This window comes from Miscanthus floridulus, chromosome 9 (genome assembly GCF_019320115.1).
Source record: "Miscanthus floridulus cultivar M001 chromosome 9, ASM1932011v1, whole genome shotgun sequence".
NCBI lineage: Eukaryota > Viridiplantae > Streptophyta > Magnoliopsida > Poales > Poaceae > Miscanthus > Miscanthus floridulus.
The window spans coordinates 49,165,073-49,185,843 of record NC_089588.1 but is presented as its reverse complement, the minus strand read 5'-3'; the positions used below and the strand labels follow the sequence as shown (position 1 = coordinate 49,185,843).

The 20,771-nt window shown below is 47.2% G+C and overlaps 1 protein-coding gene and 1 non-coding gene across 2 annotated transcripts; one reads left to right on the top strand and one right to left on the bottom strand.

Annotated features, from left to right (window-relative positions):
- Window positions 1–7,879: 7,879 nt before the first annotated feature.
- On the top strand, window positions 7,880–8,018 carry LOC136484593 (small nucleolar RNA Z247). The gene has a single exon (XR_010766101.1). It is a non-coding gene; the product is annotated as a small nucleolar RNA Z247 (small nucleolar RNA).
- Window positions 8,019–19,745: 11,727 nt separating this feature from the next.
- LOC136479844 (uncharacterized) lies at window positions 19,746–20,531 on the bottom strand. Its single transcript, XM_066477576.1, has 5 exons — window positions 20,361–20,531; window positions 20,138–20,257; window positions 20,005–20,095; window positions 19,828–19,932; window positions 19,746–19,756 (listed from the first exon to the last, which is right to left on the bottom strand). The coding sequence occupies exons 1-5, from the start codon at window positions 20,529–20,531 to the stop codon at window positions 19,746–19,748; spliced, it is 498 nt and encodes a 165-aa protein (XP_066333673.1).
- Between the last annotated feature and the right edge of the window lie 240 nt (window positions 20,532–20,771).

Below are 20,771 nucleotides of genomic sequence, written 5' to 3'. Positions count from 1 at the left end.
GCTTGATATAGTGATGTATTAGACCTATTATGTAATAATTGTGACTTCAGATTTTTCTGTCGTGTATTCATATTTTCTACAATTTAAATGAATTTTCTGCTTGACGGTGGATTTCCTGTGGAGATTGTGTGATGAAAAACAAATGATCAACGTCAATAAGATGTGAAAACTAATTTCCTATCGAAAAGCAATAGTTTTAATGATTTTTATTAAGCAGTACATTTTTGCATGGTGAAACTTATGATTATTATTTACACTATGTTAAATATTTATACGGTAAAACAAAAGAGTTTAGGTTATAGATTTTTCTTATGTACAATAATGCAAAACCAGGTACAGGAATTCTTTTTGTAATTTTTTTGATAATATTTTATTTAATAAGCAATTAACAACTCTCTGCATATTTATATAAAATAAATATATAAAAAAGGAAAAACTTCTAGAAACTGGCGGGAAGCCAAACCGCAGCCCACCTTTACTCCCGGGTGAATCAACCACCTGGGACTAAAGATGGGCTATGTTTTCGCGGCCCACCAAAATTCCCTTTACTCCCGGGCAGTGGCTGCACCCAGGACTAAAGGTCAGACTTTTAGTCCTGGTTCTAACAATCACCCGGAACTAAAGTACCTTTAGTCCCGGGCTATGGCTTCACCTGGGACTAAAGGTCCCCCTATATACCGCCCCCTCTCTTTCCCCCTCCATCATCTCTTGTTCTTCGCCAAGAGCCACCACGCCGCCACAGCTCCTCATCGCCTCCAACACCACCTGCACACACGTGCACCTCTCTCGCTGTCTCCACCGGTGGCCCGGCCGGCTCACGCCTCTCCCGTCCGAGCGCGACGCGTAGATCCAAATCCGCCACCGTCGTCCTCGCCCCTCACCTAGATCTGATCTGGAACCGCCTCCGTCGTCATCATCACCGCCTTGTCACTCACGCTTTGTCCCCAGCCCGCACGAGCGTGCCTCCTCTCTCTGGCTAGCCACTCATCTTTCGTCCTCGCCGAAGTGCCTCGTCCTCATCATCACCGCCTCGTCACTCGCGCGTCGTCCCTGGCTCCACGCGCTGCATCGCCGCGTGCTCATCGTCTCCCTTGCTGGAGCTCATCACGCCCCGCTGGCCTCGCCTCTAGCTCGTTATGCCCCGCTAGCCTCGCCACCATCGTTCACGTGTGCCATATGTCAGCATCCTCTCCTTCCTCGTCCTCAGTAATCAGTGGCGGATACAGTGTATATATGTGTGTGATATAACGATGATCATGTTGTACATGTATGTGAGTGATCAGTGGCGGATCTAGAATTTTGTTAAAGGGTATGCCATACCAAAATTTCACATGTATTTTGGTAAAATCTATTTACCAACTCGGTAAACAGTTATAAAAATTTTCTACTCAATTCGGCATATAGGAGACCGTGTCATGCAAAACTACGCCGTTGATGTAGGAGTACAAAGTTGAAAAATTGCATGAAGTATAATACGAATATATATCAAGCGGACGTCGCCGCCCACGAGCTCGCCGATGTCGAGCAGGTCACTTAGAAATCATGCCTTTTATTTTTTAGAATTAATTTTTCCATGAAATGAAAAACTTAGAAAATAGTTAGAAAATTGTAGAAAATCCGTACTAGTTGAACTTGCGGACCGTGTTCATCTCAGCTAGCATGTTCTTTGCCGAGCGGTAATGGACATCAAGGAGGAGCTTTGATTCTACGAGGGAGAGCGGCAACGGTCATGGAATACCGTGTTCCCTTCCTCGTACAATCGAAGCTCTTCCATGGCTAAGTACGGTGCCGTCCGGTGGAGAAATGCTCGCCGAGATGATCACATAAACAAGGTCAACTAGTACGGATGGCAAGCGGACGCCGCCGCCCACGAGCTCGCCGATATCGAGCAGGTCACTTAGAAATCATGCCTTTTATTTTTAGAATTAATTTTTCCATGAAATGAAAAACTTAGAAAATAGTTAAAAAATTATAGAAAATCCGTACTAGTTGAACTTGCGGACCGTGTTCATCTCGGCTAGCATGTTCTCTGCCGAGCGGTAATGGACATCAAGGAGGAGCTTTGATTCTACAAGGGAGAGCGGCAACGGTCGTGGAATACCGTGTTCCCTTCCTCGTAGAATCGGAGCTCTTCCGTGGCCAAGTACGGTGCCGTCCGGTGGAGAAATGCTCACCGAGATGATCACATAAGCAAGGTCAACTAGTACGGATGGCAAGCGGATGCCGCCACCCGCGAGCTCACCGATGTCGACCAGGCCACTTAGAAATCATGCCTTTTATTTTTTAGAATTAATTTTTCCATGAAATGAAAAACTTAGAAAATAGTTAGAAAATTGTAGAAAATCCGTACTAGTTGAACTTGCGGACCATGTTCATCTCGGCTAGCTTGTTCTCTGCCGAGCGGTAACGGACGTCAAGGAGGAGCTTTGATTCTACGAGGGAGAGCGGCAACGGTCGTGGAAGACCGTGTTCCCTTCCTCGTAGAATCAGAGCTCTTCCATGGCCAAGTACGATGCCGTCCGGTGGAGAAATGCTCGCCGAGATGATCACGTAAGCAAGGTCAACTAGTACGGATGGTTATTTATTTAAACATGTTTTTGAGCTAGAATTTGATGTATATTTGATAACTTCAGACCTACAAATGTCATCTACAAATGTTACTATCCTAGAGGTGGCACGTCCTACAAGAGTCCATTTTATAGATATAGTTTTTATTTTTTATAGATATATCTAGTGGTGTAAAAGCTAGATGGCTGCCCCAAGAGACAACATGGATGAAGAAATGATGGATATTATCAACACCGGCACTCAATTTGCCGATGGTGACCAGCATGATGTAGATGACGGGAGTCAATACCTGGCTCTTGAAGATAACCAAGAAAATACTGGCGAGGTATACATATTTATATATATATTTAAATATTATATATATATATTTGAATATCTATCATCTATTATGTGTACACATGATATTTATTTATTCTTTTTTAAACGTAGCCCTCTGGATCGATGACCACAACGGCAAAAAGCAAAAATATTCGAGGCCCGAAAAAGCCATTGGAGGGGCGCTACATAATATCGGAATTCAATATTGAGACAGGCGAACCACTTGGTCCATATGCAAGGAAATTCGTGCAACACTGTGGGTGCCTTGTAAGGGATAGACTTCCAATCAGTGCCCATGAATGGAAGCAAAAGATTAACGAGCCTCATGTTAGTTTTGTCTCTGATCTTGATAAGAATTTAATATGGGATGATATCCTTCAACATTTCACGTTGCAAGCAGATGATTATGATGATATCAACGATGATGAATTGAATGAGCTAGTTCGAAAGTGGGCTATGAAGAAGATGGCCACACAATTTCAGACTTCCCTATACACGAAATACGTCAAGATGATCCTAACGCCCAATTTCAATACTAGGGGCCCGCTCGTGAAGTTGAGGCCCTACTGGAATGATTTTGTATAGTTTAAGACATCGGAAGAGGGTGAGGAACGGGTGAGAAGGAACCAAGAGAATACCCGACAGAAGGTATACCACCATGGCATGGGATCAGGTGGCTACGCGACTGCCATTCCCAAGTGGGAAAAAATGGAAGCAGACATTCTTGCCAAGGGTATCACACCAGAATCACTCAATTGGCCCAAACGTGCGAAGAATTGGTTTTTCGCTCATGGGGAAGACTGGACCTAGAGACCAGGAAGTTGGTTCATGGCCTAAAACTTGAAAGAGCTACACAAAGATTTTCTTATGCTCTACAAGCTAAAGCTATTGGTCCGTTCAGGCCCAATAGAGAGAAGGATGAACTGACATATGCCATCGGGACTGCTGAACATAGTGGCCGAACGAGAGGTTTAGGACGGAACATTTCTTGGGACCATGGTTTCCCTAACGACAGAGATACCTACAGAAGCTAGCAGAGAAGGAAGGATGAGGAAGCAGCGCGGATCAGTAGGTTGGAGGAATATGTTCATGAGTCACGGGAGGCGTTGCTTCAAGCACAGGAGCGCGAAAAAGACATGCAAGCTAGAATACAGGACGAAATCATAAAGCAAGTGCAAATAGCGATGAGTGCCCAAAGGCATGCATCAGATCCAGGAATCAACATTAATATTAGCCCCCTGATCAATTGAAAAGCAGCTGCGCTTCCACGGAGTTGCCAAATCAAGATGACGCAATGCTACGTTTCCCCGTGGATGACATCACTGCACCGTTTACATCATGTGAGCTACATATTCCAAAAGGGAATGCCACAATCATGGTGGCTCTCGGTGTTTTTTCTCCTCCAGATCCTACCAAGGCACCAAGAATCCATGGGGCAATAATACCACCTAGATATGTTAGCGTCTCAGTGGATAGAGTTAACAAAGGTTTTAGTGATCTGGCTCTTGACATTCCAGGAGGTGATGGGGGGAAGACTCTAGGAGAAGCAGAGAAGACATTCATACTATGATGCAAGCGCTACATCATTATTCCCGGGGTCTCTAGTCCACCGCCGCTTCCTCAACTGCCAGACAATAGGTGCGGACAAAAGTGAACGAAACAATTTTTTCACTAATTTTCTATTGACATGCATGATTAATAATAACAATTTCTTATACCTAATTATTGTTTTTTGTACTCACACAGCAGGGCCTCCGCCAACCTAAGTCCAATTATTCAATCTCCAGATCATCATAGTGCTCTGGGCAATCAGGTGGCAACACCGCCGCCTCCAAGGAGGTCTCCAACACCTCCAAGGAGGTCTCCAACGGCTGCCCCGCCTCCCTTGATGACCAAGAAGCAGCCAGCTCCTAAGAGGTCTGCCCCGCAAACGAAGTCGTTGGCCCACTAGCCGGCAAAGAAGAAAGTCTCCTCTAATCCAGTTATTCCCTAAAAATTGTCTTACGAGAAAAATGAAAAGGAATTAAATGCTGCAGTACAAAAAGATGTGAACAGTTTCTTAAAAAAAGTAAGAAAGCAACGAGATGCGAGGGAGAACCTAGAGAAACTGTACTTCTACCTACCTCCAGATCTTCTAAGAAAGAAGGTGGACCAGAAAAAGCGGAAATCTCAAAAGACCCTGCCAAAATCGGACTACGACCGCTCTCTCACCAAGTCATTTGAGGCGGCGCAGAAAAAGACTAGGGCAGAGAAAGGTGTTGCATAACTTGGATAACAATCGCAACAATCAGTCCCCCCTCTTGGACCTTGCCCAAGTGCTCGCTGAAGGACCATCTGCTCCGAAAGTGGATCCTTGGAAGAAATTTGAACATAGAAAGAGTCTATACAACCCTAAGGCCTTAGCTGAACTGGGTACGTAAATGTACCTGCTAAACAAGTGGTACATGGCGGTGTATGAACGGGGAGAGAACTTTGTTTCTGTCAGAGTTAGAAACCAACATTACTTCCATGGCGATGACGTTATATATGTCGAGTTTTAGAATTACACCAACTATGCCACCTGGACTCTCTCGACAAAAGTCTCATTAGCTGCTATTGTCTGTAAGTGTGATTATTTTCTACTATTAAAGTGTATATATATAAAGCTACATGTATATATATAAATTATATATCCTCACACTATATTTTTATATATGCAGATATGAGATGACAGAACTCAGAAAGAGAAAGGATAATGATGTTGGTTTCGTTGATCCAAATGTCGTATTCAAACACCCTAATCCCCCGCCTCAATGGAAAGCTGAACTCAAGAAAAATCTCATGAGGTTCTTAGTGAACCAACAAAACAAGGACATACTCTTCCCCTACAACTTCAAGTGAGTGTTAAATAATTAATGTCGATCATATGGATATTTGTTCAATTATTTGCTTACTAGCTAAGCTATCTCCCATATATATATATGTTGACTCTAGTTAATGTCGATCATATTTGTGTATAAAAACATATGCAGCAAACACTGGATATTGATGGTCATCGATATGGCCAATAGTCAGTTGAGCATCTTAGACTCGTTAAGAAAAGAGCAAACAGAGTACCAAGACATGATAGATATTATCCAAGGGTAATTTGGTCTCTCTAGCAACTATATATACCCTGATCTCTTAACTACAACAATTATTAAAGGCCAAATTAAAATTTTATTTTATTGGGCGCAGTGTTTGGAAAAGTTTCATTGAGGAACACCACATGAAACATCGCAAAGCGCCACTAGATGTAATCGCACACAAAGTAAGTACACCATGCATGCTTTCAAATCACCGAATCTTTTTTCTCGTAAAAGTGGGTTCTGAGGCAAGAACAGGGGAACAACTACTACGGATACTATGTTTGCGAGTTCATCATGGCATACGCAAAAAGAACTCCTGAAGAGATCCTCAATGTACGTTATATAAATATATTCATATATTTACAATTTACAATTTCTTTTATTGCTCATATATATAAGTAATCATGTGACCAACATATATATATATATATATATATATATATATATATATATATATATATATATTAATACTTTTCCTTTAACTTTTATTGAAGACTCTATGGTTGAAGGAAAAAGTAATACGACTTGACCAACTGAAAGCAATTCAAGAGACCATAGCAGGATTTCTTAATGACCAGGTCTTAAACCCCGCCGACGAGTTCTACAATGACGTGAATGAAACATGGAAGCCAAACCAGATGGAGTGAATTTGTTATCCCAAGGATATGATAGAATATACAATGCAAGCTTTATTTGTAATATATATATACATATTATATGTACATAAAATAACGTACACTATATGTATATGCATGTAATATATACGTTAGTTTTATACTTTAGTTTGTACAAAATGTTCGAACATTATAAGCGTGTACAATATGTATATTATTAGCAGCGTAGAATGCGTATTCAAAAACCTATTCGAAAACCAAAACGAATCATCAATTGAAAATAGAAACAAAAAAAAAGAAGGAGCCCTTTAGTCCCGCATGGCCAGGCCCACGTGGCTAGGCCAGGAGGCCTATTTAGTCCCGGTTGGTATTACCAACCGGGACTAAAGGTGGACCTTTAGTCTTGGGCGAGAAACCGGGACTAAAGGAGGGGCCCTTTAGTCCCGCATTCATGCTCCCGGTTGAGAAACCGGGACTGAAGGGGTTTCCCAACCGGAAGTACAACTCGTTTTTGTACTAGTGCTGCTTGTTAGATGATTAGGTTGTTTCGGTTGTTTGGCTAGGGGCCCTAACGTGTAGGGGAGTTCCTAGCTTGTAGCCTAAGGCAGTTTAGGATAGATCTTATCCTGAGTTTGTTGTATCTTCTACTTGATGTACAAGCCACGCCAGGGGCTGTTCCCGTGCTCAATATAATACGCAACCGAGATCCCTGGGAGGGCATTTTGTTCTCGCCACTTTCACATGGTAATCAGAGCATCATTCCTACCGAAACTCAAGAATGGCGCTACAATCCTCTTCCGCAGCGTCTGCTGCTACCTCTCTCGGCTTTCTCCGGTGACCGAGAAGTTGGCTCACAACAATCATCAGGTGTGGAGGGCGCAAATTCTCTCTGTGCTGAGGGGTGCCCAGGTCGCAAGCTTCATCCATACGATGGTGAAACCACCGGAGGTGTTCCTGCCCCCAAAAGGCGATGACAAGAAGGAGCCACCCATGCCGAACCCTGAGTTCAAAACATGGATGGCGAAGGACTAGCAAGTTCTGAGCTACTTGCTGACCTCTCTCTCTCTCTCTCTCGATCCTCGGCCAGGTCTCCACTACGGAGACCGTGTTGGCGGCTTGGGCCGCCATAGAAGGGATGTTTGCATCCCAGTCATGGACGCGCGTCATCAGCACCAGAATGGCGCTTGCCACAACTTCCAAATGCTCCTCTTCCATCAACGAGTTTTTGCCAAGATGAAGTCATTAGCAGATGAGATGGCATCTGCCGGGTGAAAGCTAGAAGATGAAGAGCTTGTGTCCTACATCTTAACTGGGTTGGATCTTGAATTCAATCCGGTGGTGTCGGTGGTAGCGTCATGTGTGGAACCCATATCTGTGGGAGAACACTACACGCAACTCGTCTCCTTTGAGCAACGCATGGAACTCCATGGTGGGGGGAATTAGTCCTCGGCCAACATGGCTGCCAAAGGAGGCCACGGTGGCAACAACAACAATCCTTGTGGTGGAGGCCGCGGCAGCGGTGGAGGCCGTGGCAGTTTTGGCCATGGCCCGTGGTGGCCATGGTGGCGGTCGTACCTAGGGAGTCGCGTCTTCAGGCATTGTCTGCCAGCTCTGCGGCAAGGAAGGACATACTGTCCTACGTTGCTGCAAGAGGTTTGATGCCTCTTTCATAGGGCCTCCACAGAAAAGCGCTTCCTCGCTAACTAGTTCATATGGTGTTGATACGAACTGATACATGGACTCCGACGCTACTGATCACATCACCGAAGAGCTGGAGAAACTAACTGTCCATGACAAGTACGATGGCGGTGAGCAGGTTCACACAGCCAATGGGACAGGTATGGAGATTGATTATGTTGGTCATAGCACTTTGCGTTCCCCTAGAAGTGATCTTCATCTCAATAATATCCTTCATGTTCCAAAAGCTAGCAAGAGCCTTGTTTCTGTGAATCGTCTCACAAGAGATAATGATGTTTTTCTTGAATTTCATCCCGACCATTTTTCTATCAAGGAACAGGTGATGAAGAGAACCCTCCTCAGTGGCAGATGTGAAGGACGGCTGTATCCTTTGCGGTCTTCTGCAAATAAACAAGCGCTTGGTGTCATCAAGCCATCTACGTCCTTGTGGCATCATAGACTAGGGCATGCTTCCACTCGTGTAGTCCAGTAAGTTCTTAGTCGCCACAAGCTTCCTTTTTTTCATGATTCAAATAATGATGGGGTGTGTGATGCCTGTCAGCAAGGCAAAAGTCATCAATTGCCTTACCCTATGACCACTAGTGTGTCTACTAGTCCTATAGACCTTATTTTTTCTGATGTATGGGGACCTACCCCAACCTCGATTGGGCGTCATAATTATTATGTCAGTTTTATCGATGATCATAGCAAGTTTACTTGGCTTTACCTATTGCATCATAAATCTGAAGTTTCTCAATGTTTTCGAGATTTTTAGAATCTTGTTGAACGACAATTTGGTCGCAAGATCCTAGCTATTCAGACAAATTAGGGGGGGAGAGTATCAAGCTTTGAACTCTTTCTTCCAACGCATAGGCATAGCTCATCACGTTTCCTGCCCTCACGCCCATCAGCAAAATGGATCTACAGAACGTAAGCACCGTCACATTGTTGAGATGGGGCTTTCACTTCTTGCTCATGCATCTGTACCACTTAAATTTTGGGATGAAACGTTTTCTACCACTGTGTTTCTTATTAATTGGCTGCCTTCCAAAGTAATAAGTGATGAAACCCGCTTTGAGCATCTCCTTGGTCGCCAACCTGATTACAGTTTTCTCCGCACCTTCGGTTGTGCTGTTTTGCCGAATCTAAGGTATTACAATTCCTGAAAACTTCACTTTCGGTCTAAGCAATGTGTGTTCCTTAGATATAGTAACTTGCATAAAGGGTTTAGGTGTCTAGATCCCAAACAAGGGCATGTCTACATCTTGCGGGATGTTGTGTTTGATGAACGTGTTTTTTCGTTCACTTCGCTTCACCCAAATGTCGGTGCCTGTCTTCACTCCGAGCTAGCCCTTCTTCCTGATGCCTTGCATAATTCTTCTACTAGCTTTGGGGATGCAAATTTGCATGATCAGCATTTGAGTTCTCCTGTACCTACTAATGCGTTGCCGAGTTCAGGTGGTGTTTTGGGTGATATAGGAGGAAACGTGACGTCAAATGATCAAGAGACGACATCTCCACAGTGAAATTTCATGTTTGCCCTGCCTAGTGATAGCACACGATGCGAGGCGGATCTCCCTAGTGCTGGTGTTCCCTGATCTGCTGGCGCCGACGCATTTACTTCGGGATGCGCAGCATAGTGGCTGTCGTTGTCCCGTCTGTCTTTCGCGTGCTCAGCCACGGGACCGCCTCCATCTGGATCTTCTACGCCCGATGCTGCTCCACCTCCCTCAGCGCCCAGTGTCTCCTCTCCACAGATAGATCCCAGCGAGGGGGGGGGGGCAGGCGACTATCGTTGATCCATAGGTGATTCTTTCACTGAGATCTACTACGGATGGTTCTCCTGGCAGTGTTCCTATGGCCACGGTGACGCAGAGACCTACAACACGGCTTCAACAAGGTATACGCAAGCCGAAATCCTACACTGATGGTATGGTTCGCTGGTGCATGCTTGCTACATCTTCTGTAGATGAACCCTCAACACTTGGTGAGGCGCTTAGTGATTGAAATTGGGTCACGGCCATGGACAGTGAGCACCAAGCATTGTTGCAAAACAAGACATGGCATCCTGTACCTCCTCCCGAGGGCAAAAATATTATTGGCTGCAAGTGGGTCTACAAGATCAAGCGCAAGGCTGATGGCACGATTGATCAATACAAGGCACGTCTTATTGCAAAGGGTTAGAAACCACGTTATGGGATAGATTATGAAGATACTTTCAGCCCAGCGGTTAAGGCTGCAACTATATGACTCATCTTGTCAATTGCAGTCTCAAGAGGTTGGTCTCTTCGTCAACTTGATGTATAAAATGCGTTTCTTCATGGAGTATTGGAGGAAGTGGTCTATATGCAACAGCCACCGGGTTATGCAGATAAATCTCATCCCAACTATGTCTACAAGCTAGACAAGGCCCTCTATGGGTTGAAGCAAGTGCCGTGAGCCTGGTATGCGAGGCTCTATATGCAACAGCCACCGGGTTATGCAGATAAATCTCATCCCAACTATGTCTACAAGCTAGACAAGGCCCTCTATGGGTTGAAGCAAGTGCCGTGAGCCTGGTATGCGAGGCTGTGCAAGAAGTTGGAGGCACTCGGTTTCATTCCATCGAAGGCCGATACCTCCTTATTCTACTATAACCATGGAAACCATAACATGTTTGTGTTGGTCTATGTGGATGATATTATTATTGCCTGCTCCTCTCAAGAAGCAACAGAGGCTTTGCTCAAGGACCTACAGCATGAATTTGCATTAAAAGATTTGGGAGATCTTCATTATTTTCTGGGAATAGAAGTTAAGAAAACTCCAGATGGTTTAGTGCTTTCTCAGGAGAGGTACACTGCAAACATTCTCATACGGTCAAGAATGGACAAATGCAAGACTATTGATACTCCACTGTCCTACACCAAGAAGCTCAGCCTTGTTGATCGAGAAAAGCTTGGAACTGAGGATTCTACTTGGTACAGGAGCCTAGTTGGGGCATTGCAATATCTAACACTTGCACAGCTAGACATTTCATTTGCTGTAAATAAAGTGTGTCAGTTTCTTCATGCCCCTACTATGGTTCACTAGAGCACTGTAAAAAGGATCTTGAGATATGTCCGTGGGACAATTGGTATTTGACTAAAGATTAAGAAGTCCAAGTCTATGATGGTTAGTGCATTCAAATATGCGGATTGGGCGGGCTGTGTAGATGACCGACGGTCTACTGGGGGCTTTGCTCTGTTTCTTGGAGGTAATTTGGTCTCGTGGAATGCATGGAAGCAGGCAACTGTCTCTCGGTCTAGCACAAAGGCTGAGTACAAGGCACTAGCCAATGCTACAGCTGAGATGATGTGGGTTCAAAAGTTGTTGACAGAACTTAACATTCATCATCCTCCTGTGGCTCGGTTGTGGTGTGACAGTTTGGGTGCTAAGTATCTTTATGCTAATCCAGTATTTCATGCTAGGATGAAGCATCTAGAGATCAACTTTCACTTTGTTAGAGAATGGGTTGCACAGAAGTTGTTGGACATTCGGTTCATCCACTCCAACAATCAACTGGCTGATGTTTTTTCTAAAGCAATTGGATGAAGCAGTTTTGTGGGGGGTATGACCCCGGATACCCATGGCAGACTACATGGGCTGTGCGCCCATGGGCGGTCTAGCCCACAAGACAAAGACTTACGGTGCACGATACTGCTCGGCGTGTACCGCAAGACATCAAAGGTGATATCCTGAAGATACTACGAGATCTGTTAGGTTATGTTCGATCCCATGATTCATGTAATCTGTTATTATTTACCGTTTATCTCCTAGATCTAACTGACTTGTAACCCTACCCCCCAGCTATATAAGGCGGGTAGGGTACCCCCTCAAAACACACACAATATCATACGATAGCCAATACAATCCAACAAACCACAGGAGTAGGGTATTATGTCGCGCCGATGGCCCGAACCTGTCTAACTCTTGTGTCTCTATTGCCTTCTTGTTCTTAATTACACGCATCTCTGCCGATCAATCTATCTTCGTGGGATACCCCTTGGAGGACTACTGACGATATTCTATCGACAGTTGGCACGCCAGGTAGGGGTGTGCATGTTGTTTCCATGACGAACAAGATGGTATGTTTTGTAGGCTCTTTGTCCTCCCCAAAGCCCGGCCAGATCTTTATGGTCGGATCGATCTCCTAGGTCATCAATGCTGACAGAGACGGAGAGATCATCAAGCCTATGCAGATCGATTATGCATTGACCACACCAACACCTGCAACAGCAGATCCGATCTCGAAACCGCCTCCAAGGTCGTCTTCACCAACAACTCACCGCCTGCTCCCCCGCTATCCAAGGAAGCAGATCGATAACGATGATCTGATTGCATCCATCGATCAGGTTGGCCAGAAGCTCACCGACTGCCTCTCCATCGTGGAATTGGCTCTGACCAATCTGGTTTAGCGCCGACCACCCTCCAATTCTGATCTATCGGAGGCTGATCATGAAACTCCAGGGGTTACGGCCGCTATCAATCAGGATGCCCTAAGGGGTAGATTCGCTGACCAGGTGGGAGACATCTATCCTCTCACCAACCCGATTGCCGACCAGCTCTAGCCGACTGTCAACATACTGCACATCGGCCGATGCCCCAAAGCATCCCTTCACACCATCCTAGAGGAGAATCCAGACTCTGAGTCCCAGGGCTCTACGGAGACTGTCACCAAAACCACCATCGTACAACCTCCTTTCCCACCCTTTTGAGGAGGCGGGATTTTTAATGTCAGCGTCGATAGCCCTCCACGGGATGGAGAAACCGATGAGGACCGCACCGCCCATGTCAACAGAAACGCCAACCGTGCGTAGCGCCGAGTAAATGAGGCTGCCATTGTCTTAGCCGAGGCAACTCGCAACGGAGAACAGCTCAACTCGCAAGGGAGGCCACGCCCACTCCGCCACAACCTCGATGACGAGTTCATCTGTGTCGACGGCCATGACGTCTACAAAACCCCAAGCACCAACTTGGCTGTGGCCGCTAATGAGCTCGCTCGGCTCGAGCAAACTCTAGAAGTCGCCATGGTCGCCGCAATGCTCAAAGCTGCACGCTACCAAGTCAACGAGATCCACTAGTATCAGAGACCTTCCTACTCGACGATCTCAATTCACCGATCCGCCGCGCCGAGATCCAATCGCTGCCCCAGCAGAAGCCGTTTCACCAATCAACAACGTGATGTTGGACAACCCCTCTAGGGGGAGCTATGGGGAACCGCATTGACTACCCTCGCCAACATGGCCAAGAAGTCAACCAAGATGTCTGAGCACACATCAACAATCTCTGGGACGAGCGACATCATATCGATGGGCGCCATTTTTCTCGCCATGAAGAGGAAGTACGCCGACGTCAAGAATACGAGCAAGAGTTCAACAATTCGGATGCAGCCCTCTAGCCACTTGATGCCGGCAATGCTGCAGATCACAATGGTGACGATCCCAAAGGGCTCCAAGCATTCACAAGGGGACTCCGAACACTCTAGTGGGCCTATGGTTTCAAAATCACCGGGGTCGAGCCCTACAACGGGGGAATGAACCCCACACAGTGGCTACAAGCTTAGGCCACTGCTGTGCGCACCGCCAGGGGAGATACCAGTGTCATGGCGAACTATCTTCCCATCATGCTCACGCCAACCGCAATGAACTAGCTCACGAGCCTCGCCCCGGATTCCATTGGATCTTGGGAACAGCTGAAGAAGGTCTTCACCAACAACTACATGGCTACGTGTACTCGGCCGGGCACAAATCATGATCTGAATCGCATCTACTAGAAATCGTCCGAGCTCCTCCATAGCTACATCAGATGTTTTTCCAAGATGAGGAATTCTATTCCCAACATCATGGAAGCAGAAATCATCACCGCCTTCATCCATGGACTCCATCACCGCGACCTCCGCTCCAAGTTCAATCGTAAGCCGCCAAAGGGGATTGGCGAGATAATCATGACCGATGCTGAAGAGGCTGAAGTACACTTCAACGAGGATGCGGGCACTCACCGCTCAACTCGCCGCAGCGACAAGGGCCCCGACAAATGACGCCACAGTGACCGCCGCTACAACGACTGTGGCCACCATTGGGACAATGACCGCGATCGGCCAGAGGGGTCCAAAGCTGGTCAATATTGCCGCCGCCGACCAGACAACATCATCGCCACCGTTGACGAACCTCGCGCCAAGCGTAACTACGATGAGCAGTACAAGAAAATCCTCGAAGGCCCGTGCCCTCTCCACAAGAACAACAAGCATAAGATGAAGGACTGCCTTGGCTTGGCTAAGGAGTTCTAGGCCAAAAAGAACGACGGCGACAACAACGACGGAGCCAGAGGTTGCCGACCACCTGGGGACAACAACAACGCCTTCTAGGATCACGATAAAGTGGCCTCCACTATTTTCAAGGGCCTAGCCACCGCCAAGAGCAGAAGAGATCAAAAGCTCACCGCCCGCCGGGTGCTCACCATCAACACAGAAGACGCCATCGCCAACCCTAGCTATCACCCTTGGTCTGAGGTCCCCATCACCTTCAGTAGGGTTGACCAGTTGGCGGACATCCCTTACATAGGGCGTTTCCCCCTCGTTCTTGATGCAACCGCCAAGAAAGTACTCTTCAGGAAAGTACTCATAGACCGCGGAAGTGCTCTGAACCTCCTCTTCGCCGGAGCCCTAAAGAAGCTGGGCCTTGGAATAAAAGACCTCACTCGCTCCGACTCCTCCTTCTGGGGCATGGTACCTAGCAGGGCATCCAAACTGCTTGGATAGATCACCCTCCTGGTACAATTTGGTAGGGCTAGTAACTACCATGTCGAACACATCAACTTCTACGTCCGACTTCAACACTGCCTACCATGCCATACTTGGTCGGCCAGCTCTGGCCAAGTTCATGGGCACACCGCACTACGCCTATCTAGTGTTGAAGATGCCTTCGCCTGCAGGAGTTTTGGGTCTACGGGCCAACCTCTCCATTGCCTACGCCTACGAAACAGAGAGTCTCGCCCTCGCCGAAGCCACCGACCTCTGCATCTAGATGGCTAGCGTGGTCATTGATGCCAAGACAGTGCTCGCCAACAACCTAGAGATCCTAGTGCTGGAGCCTCCTCACACCTCTACCAAGTCCAAGGAAACAAAAGAGGTCGTCCTCGGCCTTGATGACCCCACCAAGACCGTCAAGATTGGGGCTCATCTCGACCCCAAATAGGAAAGCGCGCTAGTCTCCTTCCTACGTGCCAACGCTGATGTGTTTGCTTGGAAACCTGTAGACATGCTAGGGGTACTACAGGAGAAGATCGAGCACTCATTGAATGTCTCGCCGACCGTCAAACTGATCAAGCAGAAACTCCGACGATTCGCGCCAGACAAGAAGGAGGCTATTAGGGTAGAAATAAAACAGCTCCTTGCTGATGGATTTATTAAAGAAGTGTATCATCCTAAGTGGTTAGCAAATCCAGTTCTTGTTCAAAAAAAGAATAAAGAATGGAGAATGTGCGTTGATTATACCGATCTCAACAAACACTGCTCTAATGACCCTTTCGGTCTGCTAAGGATAGATGAGGTTGTAGACTCCACCGCCGGCTATGAACTACTCTCCTTTCTCGACTGTTACTCCGACTATCACCAGATATCCCTCAAAGAGGACGACCAGATCAAGACGTTATTTATCACGCCTTTCGGTGCGTATTGCTATACCACCATGTCCTTTGGAGTCAAGAACGCCGGGCGACCTACCAAAGGGCCATCCAGATGTGCCTTGACCAATAGATAGGCCACAATGTTGAAGCTTACATCGACGATGTGGTCGTCAAATCCAAAACCGCCGACAATCTCATCGCCGACCTCGAACAAACGTTCACCAACCTGAAAAGATATCGATGAAAGTTGAACCCTTCAAAGTGCATCTTTGGAGTTCCATCTGGTATACTCCTAGGCTACATCGTCAGCGCCCGTGGTATTGAACCCAACCCCAACAAGGTCTCCACCATCACCAATATGAAACGACCAACTTGCGTAAAGGATATACAGAAGCTCACAAGGTGCATGGCTGCTCTCAGCCGCTTTATATCACACCTCAGCGAAAAGGGACTACCATTCTTCAAACTACTCAAGGCCTTCGAGCGCTTCTCCTGGTCGAAGGAGGCTGATATAGTTTTCGAGCAGCTCAAGTTGTTTCTAACAAAGCCTTCGATCATGACGGTGCCTCAACCAAACGAAACCCTATTGATCTACATCGCCGCCACTTCTCGCGTCGTTAGCACAACTATTAGCGTCGAGTGTGAGGAAGTTGGACACGCCTATAAGGACAACATCTGGTCTACTTCATTAGCGAGGTTCTTAATGAGTCCAAAACTCATTACCCTCAGGTTCAAAAGTTGCTATATGCCATTCTAGTCACGTCACGCAAGCTCTGCTATTACTTTGAGTACTACAAGATCGTCATGGTCACCGAGTTCCCTCTAGGGGACATCCTCCACAACAAAGAGGCCAATGGCCACATAATCAAGTGGGCTATCAAGCTCGGCACTTACTCCATCGAATTCAGAAGTAGGCCTACCATTAAGTCACAGGCACTGGCTGACTTCGTCGCTGAGTGGACCAAGATCCAAGAGCCCATCCCCGCTGCTTGCCCCGAGCACTGGGTGATGTACTTTGACGGCGCCCTCAACATCAACGGTGCTGGTGTTAGCATTTTATTCATTATTCCGACCAAGGACAAGCTCCGATACGTCCTCCGAATTCATTTTCTAGCCTCCAACAACGCCGTGAAATATGAAGCATGTCTCCATGGACTTCGTATAGCTATCAAGCTTGGCGTCAAATACCTCATGGTATACGAAGACTGCACGCTGGTCATCAACTAGATCAACAAAGATTGGTCCTGTTCTAGTGAGAAGATGGACGCGTACTGCGCTGAGATCAGGAAACTCAAAGGGAAGTTCTACGGTATCGAGTACCACCACGTGGTAGGAGACCAAAATCAGCTCGCTGACCACCTATCTAAGATAGGCTCTTCTCACACCGTGATTCCGCCTGGAGTCTTCGTTCAAGACCTCTTTACGTCATCTATTAAGGAAGAGAAGGAAGTTCAAGAAATCCCCCCACCACCGAGCAGCTGGTACTTATAGTATCTTCGCCGATCGTAGATTGGAGAGAACAGTTCATCAAGTACCTCACCAGCACCAACGTACCCGCCGACAAGACCGAAACTGAATGCCTCATTTGCTATAGCAAGCATTATGTGCTGGTGGATGTGAACTTGATGAGGAAATGTGCCAAGGAAGGGATACTACAGAAATGCATCACCCAAGAACAGGGAGTGAAACTACTTCTTGAAATTCACTCTAGTTCCTATGGCAATCACGCGGCTTTCACTACTTCTTAAAATTCACTCTGGTTCCTATGGCAATCACGTGGCCTCGAGAAACCTGATCGGCAAAGCTTTCTGAGCCAGTTTTTATTGGCCCACGGCTATCGCCAATGCAGAAGACCTCGTCCGACGTTGTGAAGGATGTTAATTTTTCGCCAAGCAAATACACGTGCCAACGTAGGAATTGCAGACCATCCTAGCTTCTTGGCCTTTTGCATGCTGGGGACAGGACATGATTGGGCCTTTCAAGCCTGCGCCAGGCGATTTTCGGTACGTATACATCGCCATTGACAAGTTCTCTAGGTGGATCGAATACAAGCCGCTTGTCTCGGCTACTGCAAAGAAGGCAGTCGAGCTCTTCGAAGATATCATCCATAGATTCGGTCTCTCGAACAGCATTATCACCGACCTTGGAACCTCATTCACTGGTCACCATTTTTGGGACTTCTACGAAGACCGATGCATCTACGTCAAATACATCTCCGTTGCCCATCCTAGAGCCAACGGCCAGGTCGAACGGGCGAACGACATGATTCTCGATGCCCTAAAAAAGAGACTATACCAGAAAGATGAAAAGCATCCGGGCAGATGGCTGTGGTCTGGGGACTGCGCACTCAAGCTAGTCACAACATCAGGGTGTCTCCATATTTTTTAGTCTATGGCTCAGAGGCCGTACTTCCCATGGACATTGCTTTCCGAGCACCCCGAGTAGAGCATTATAATGAAGAATAAGTCACAGCTGTTCGGACAGAGGACGTCGTCAGGGCCAAAGAAGAATGCCTGATCACTTGCATCCGCATAGCCAAATACCTAGAAGGCTTGCGAAGATACTACAATCGCAATATCAAAGGTCGTTCGTTTGCGGTCGGCGACCTCGTTCTCCGTAGAAAGCAGAAAACCGAAGGGATGCACAAGCTCTCCTCCCCCTGGGAAGGGCCCTATGTGGTCAAAGAGATTACCCGACCATGGTCTTACTGGCTATGTGACATGGAGGGAATCGATATCCCCAACTCATGGCACATCGAGCACCTTATATGTTTCTATCCTCGAAATGCTCCAGATATGTACTCTTCACTCCATGATGAATAAAGTTTCTATCGCCATAATTTGTCTCCGTTATTTCTCCACTCCGGTTTAATCTCCATTTGCGATCGCCAGCTCTATGCTACTCCTTAACAAACTCTGTCAATTATACGTGATCTCCATAAATGCTCTGCCATGTTTCTCCATACTAAAATATATTTAAGATATTTCGCCAACCATCGGGCAGCACACATTCCGCTCTGTGTTCTTTAGAGAAACCCAGTCTCCGATCTCTGCATACACGTGCTATGGGCTCCGCGCTCTGTGTTATGGGTGGTCAGCTGTGGTTCCTTGGTCATGTCTATTCCTCCTACACGTGCACGGGCTCCAGCGCTCGACGTTATGGAATACGGGCTAGCCAAGGCCAAGAGCCCAGTAATGAACTAACTGCTCGAACGCTACTTATACCATGTATAAACGCGTTAGGGTTAACAACAAGTTTCTTTTTCACCAAAAGTGCTAGCAAGATGCATAAACATGCACATGTCTACTTACAACATTTATACAGATACATAAATGTTTGCTTATGCCCTCATGCATCTAACTCTCCTCTCCAGATGTTACATACAGGTTTCTCTCCACTCAGGTTATTGAGCCTGGCCCTCACCATCTACCTCACCGAATAGATCAACATCGCCGGCCAGCCACTTTGCCGCATCCTCCACCTCATCCTTCGTCTGCTCCTACTTCGTCGCACCCGTCCCTCTGGCGAATCCGGCCCCTATCGCTCAAAGATTGATGGCAGGGTAGTGAGACCGGACCACTGCCAGGGCATGTGTCACGACGGAGCCAGTGGCGTCTTGGTTGAAGCTCTTGAAGTTCTCCCATGCCGCCTTGCACCTATCGATGATGGCGTCCGAACATGGCGGCCTATCGTCGGGCTGAGGAGCTACCTCCATGTCGATACAGTCGAGCACCGGCTTGACTCCAGCCACCACAACGTCGAGTTTTCCCCTCTGGGTTTGTGCCTCTAGCTCCAGCACTTCGAACTACACCTTGGTCCTTCAACGGTATTCTGCAGACACGAAAGAGTTTCGTCAAACAAAGCAATCATATCAGCAACAACTCTGACCACGAACTACTCACCTTCCAGATCCTTGGCCAACTTCTCCACTCGCCTAGATGCCTTCTCCTTCTCCTCTTGGAGTTGGTTGATGACTTGACGCAACTGGCCGAGCTCTGCATCTTGCTCTACAAACATAACAGTCAACAATAACATCAAGACTGTTCGGCAATGTAGAACAATTCACTGATCCGCAGTACCTTTCTTCTGCTCAGAGATGCTTCTCAGTTGCTCGGAGTTGCGCTCCAGCTGCTCGGAGGTGCGCCCCAGCTGCTCGAAGATGGTCTTCACCTGCTCGGATAAGGCGCCCTTCTAGTACCCTAGGTCCCTCACATTTGATTCAGCAAGGTCCCTTTCGCGCTGGACCCTCTGGACGTTCTTCTCCATCAGTTTCACCGCCTCCTTTAGCTTCTCGTTCTCCTCAGCAAGGGGCTCCATCCTCTTGATCAGGTGCTGCTATTGTACGGCAGTTCATGCAATGCCCTGCAAAGCACCAAGATTATAAAGGGCCATATTCTCCAACGCCAAAGACGGACACCGTTGATGCAATACTAACCTCAATTTGCTTCATTGCTGTGGAAAGGGTGGACCGTAGCCTCTTCACCTCCCTAGTGGTGTCCTCCTCTTCCACGACCACCACTTCATCCCCTCGCTTGCGGAGGATCCAGATGGCTTGAGGTCGTGATTCTTCATGCTCAATCTCCTCGACCTTGTCCTCTTCTTCCATAGCCGGTAGTGCTCCTTGGGGGCTTGGTGGCCGCACAAAGCGTCCGACAATGACCTGCAACATCATAGGGCACGCCGTTTGCTCCTCCGACACCACCAACTCTGTGCCCTAGACTCCGGCATGACATCGACAGTTCTAGCCTCCGCCTCCAAAGGCTCGGTGGCTCTCGCCGTTGCTCCTGGTGTCTCCGTCGACTCGCCCGCCATCGTCGCCAACCGCTCTCTGCCTTCAACTCCACCA

Bases quoted from the DNA above. Each gene is read 5' to 3' on its own strand.
- LOC136479844 (XM_066477576.1), bottom strand. From the start codon at position 20,531: ATGGAAGAAGAGGACAAGGTCGAGGAGATTGAGCATGAAGAATCACGA. The intron at 20,258-20,360 runs GTTAGTATTGCA...GTACAATAGCAG, and splicing joins CAGCAATGAAGCAAATTGAG to CACCTGATCAAGAGGATGGA. The intron at 19,933-20,004 runs GTACTGCGGATC...TTATGTTTGTAG, and splicing joins CATCTCTGAGCAGAAGAAAG to AGCAAGATGCAGAGCTCGGC.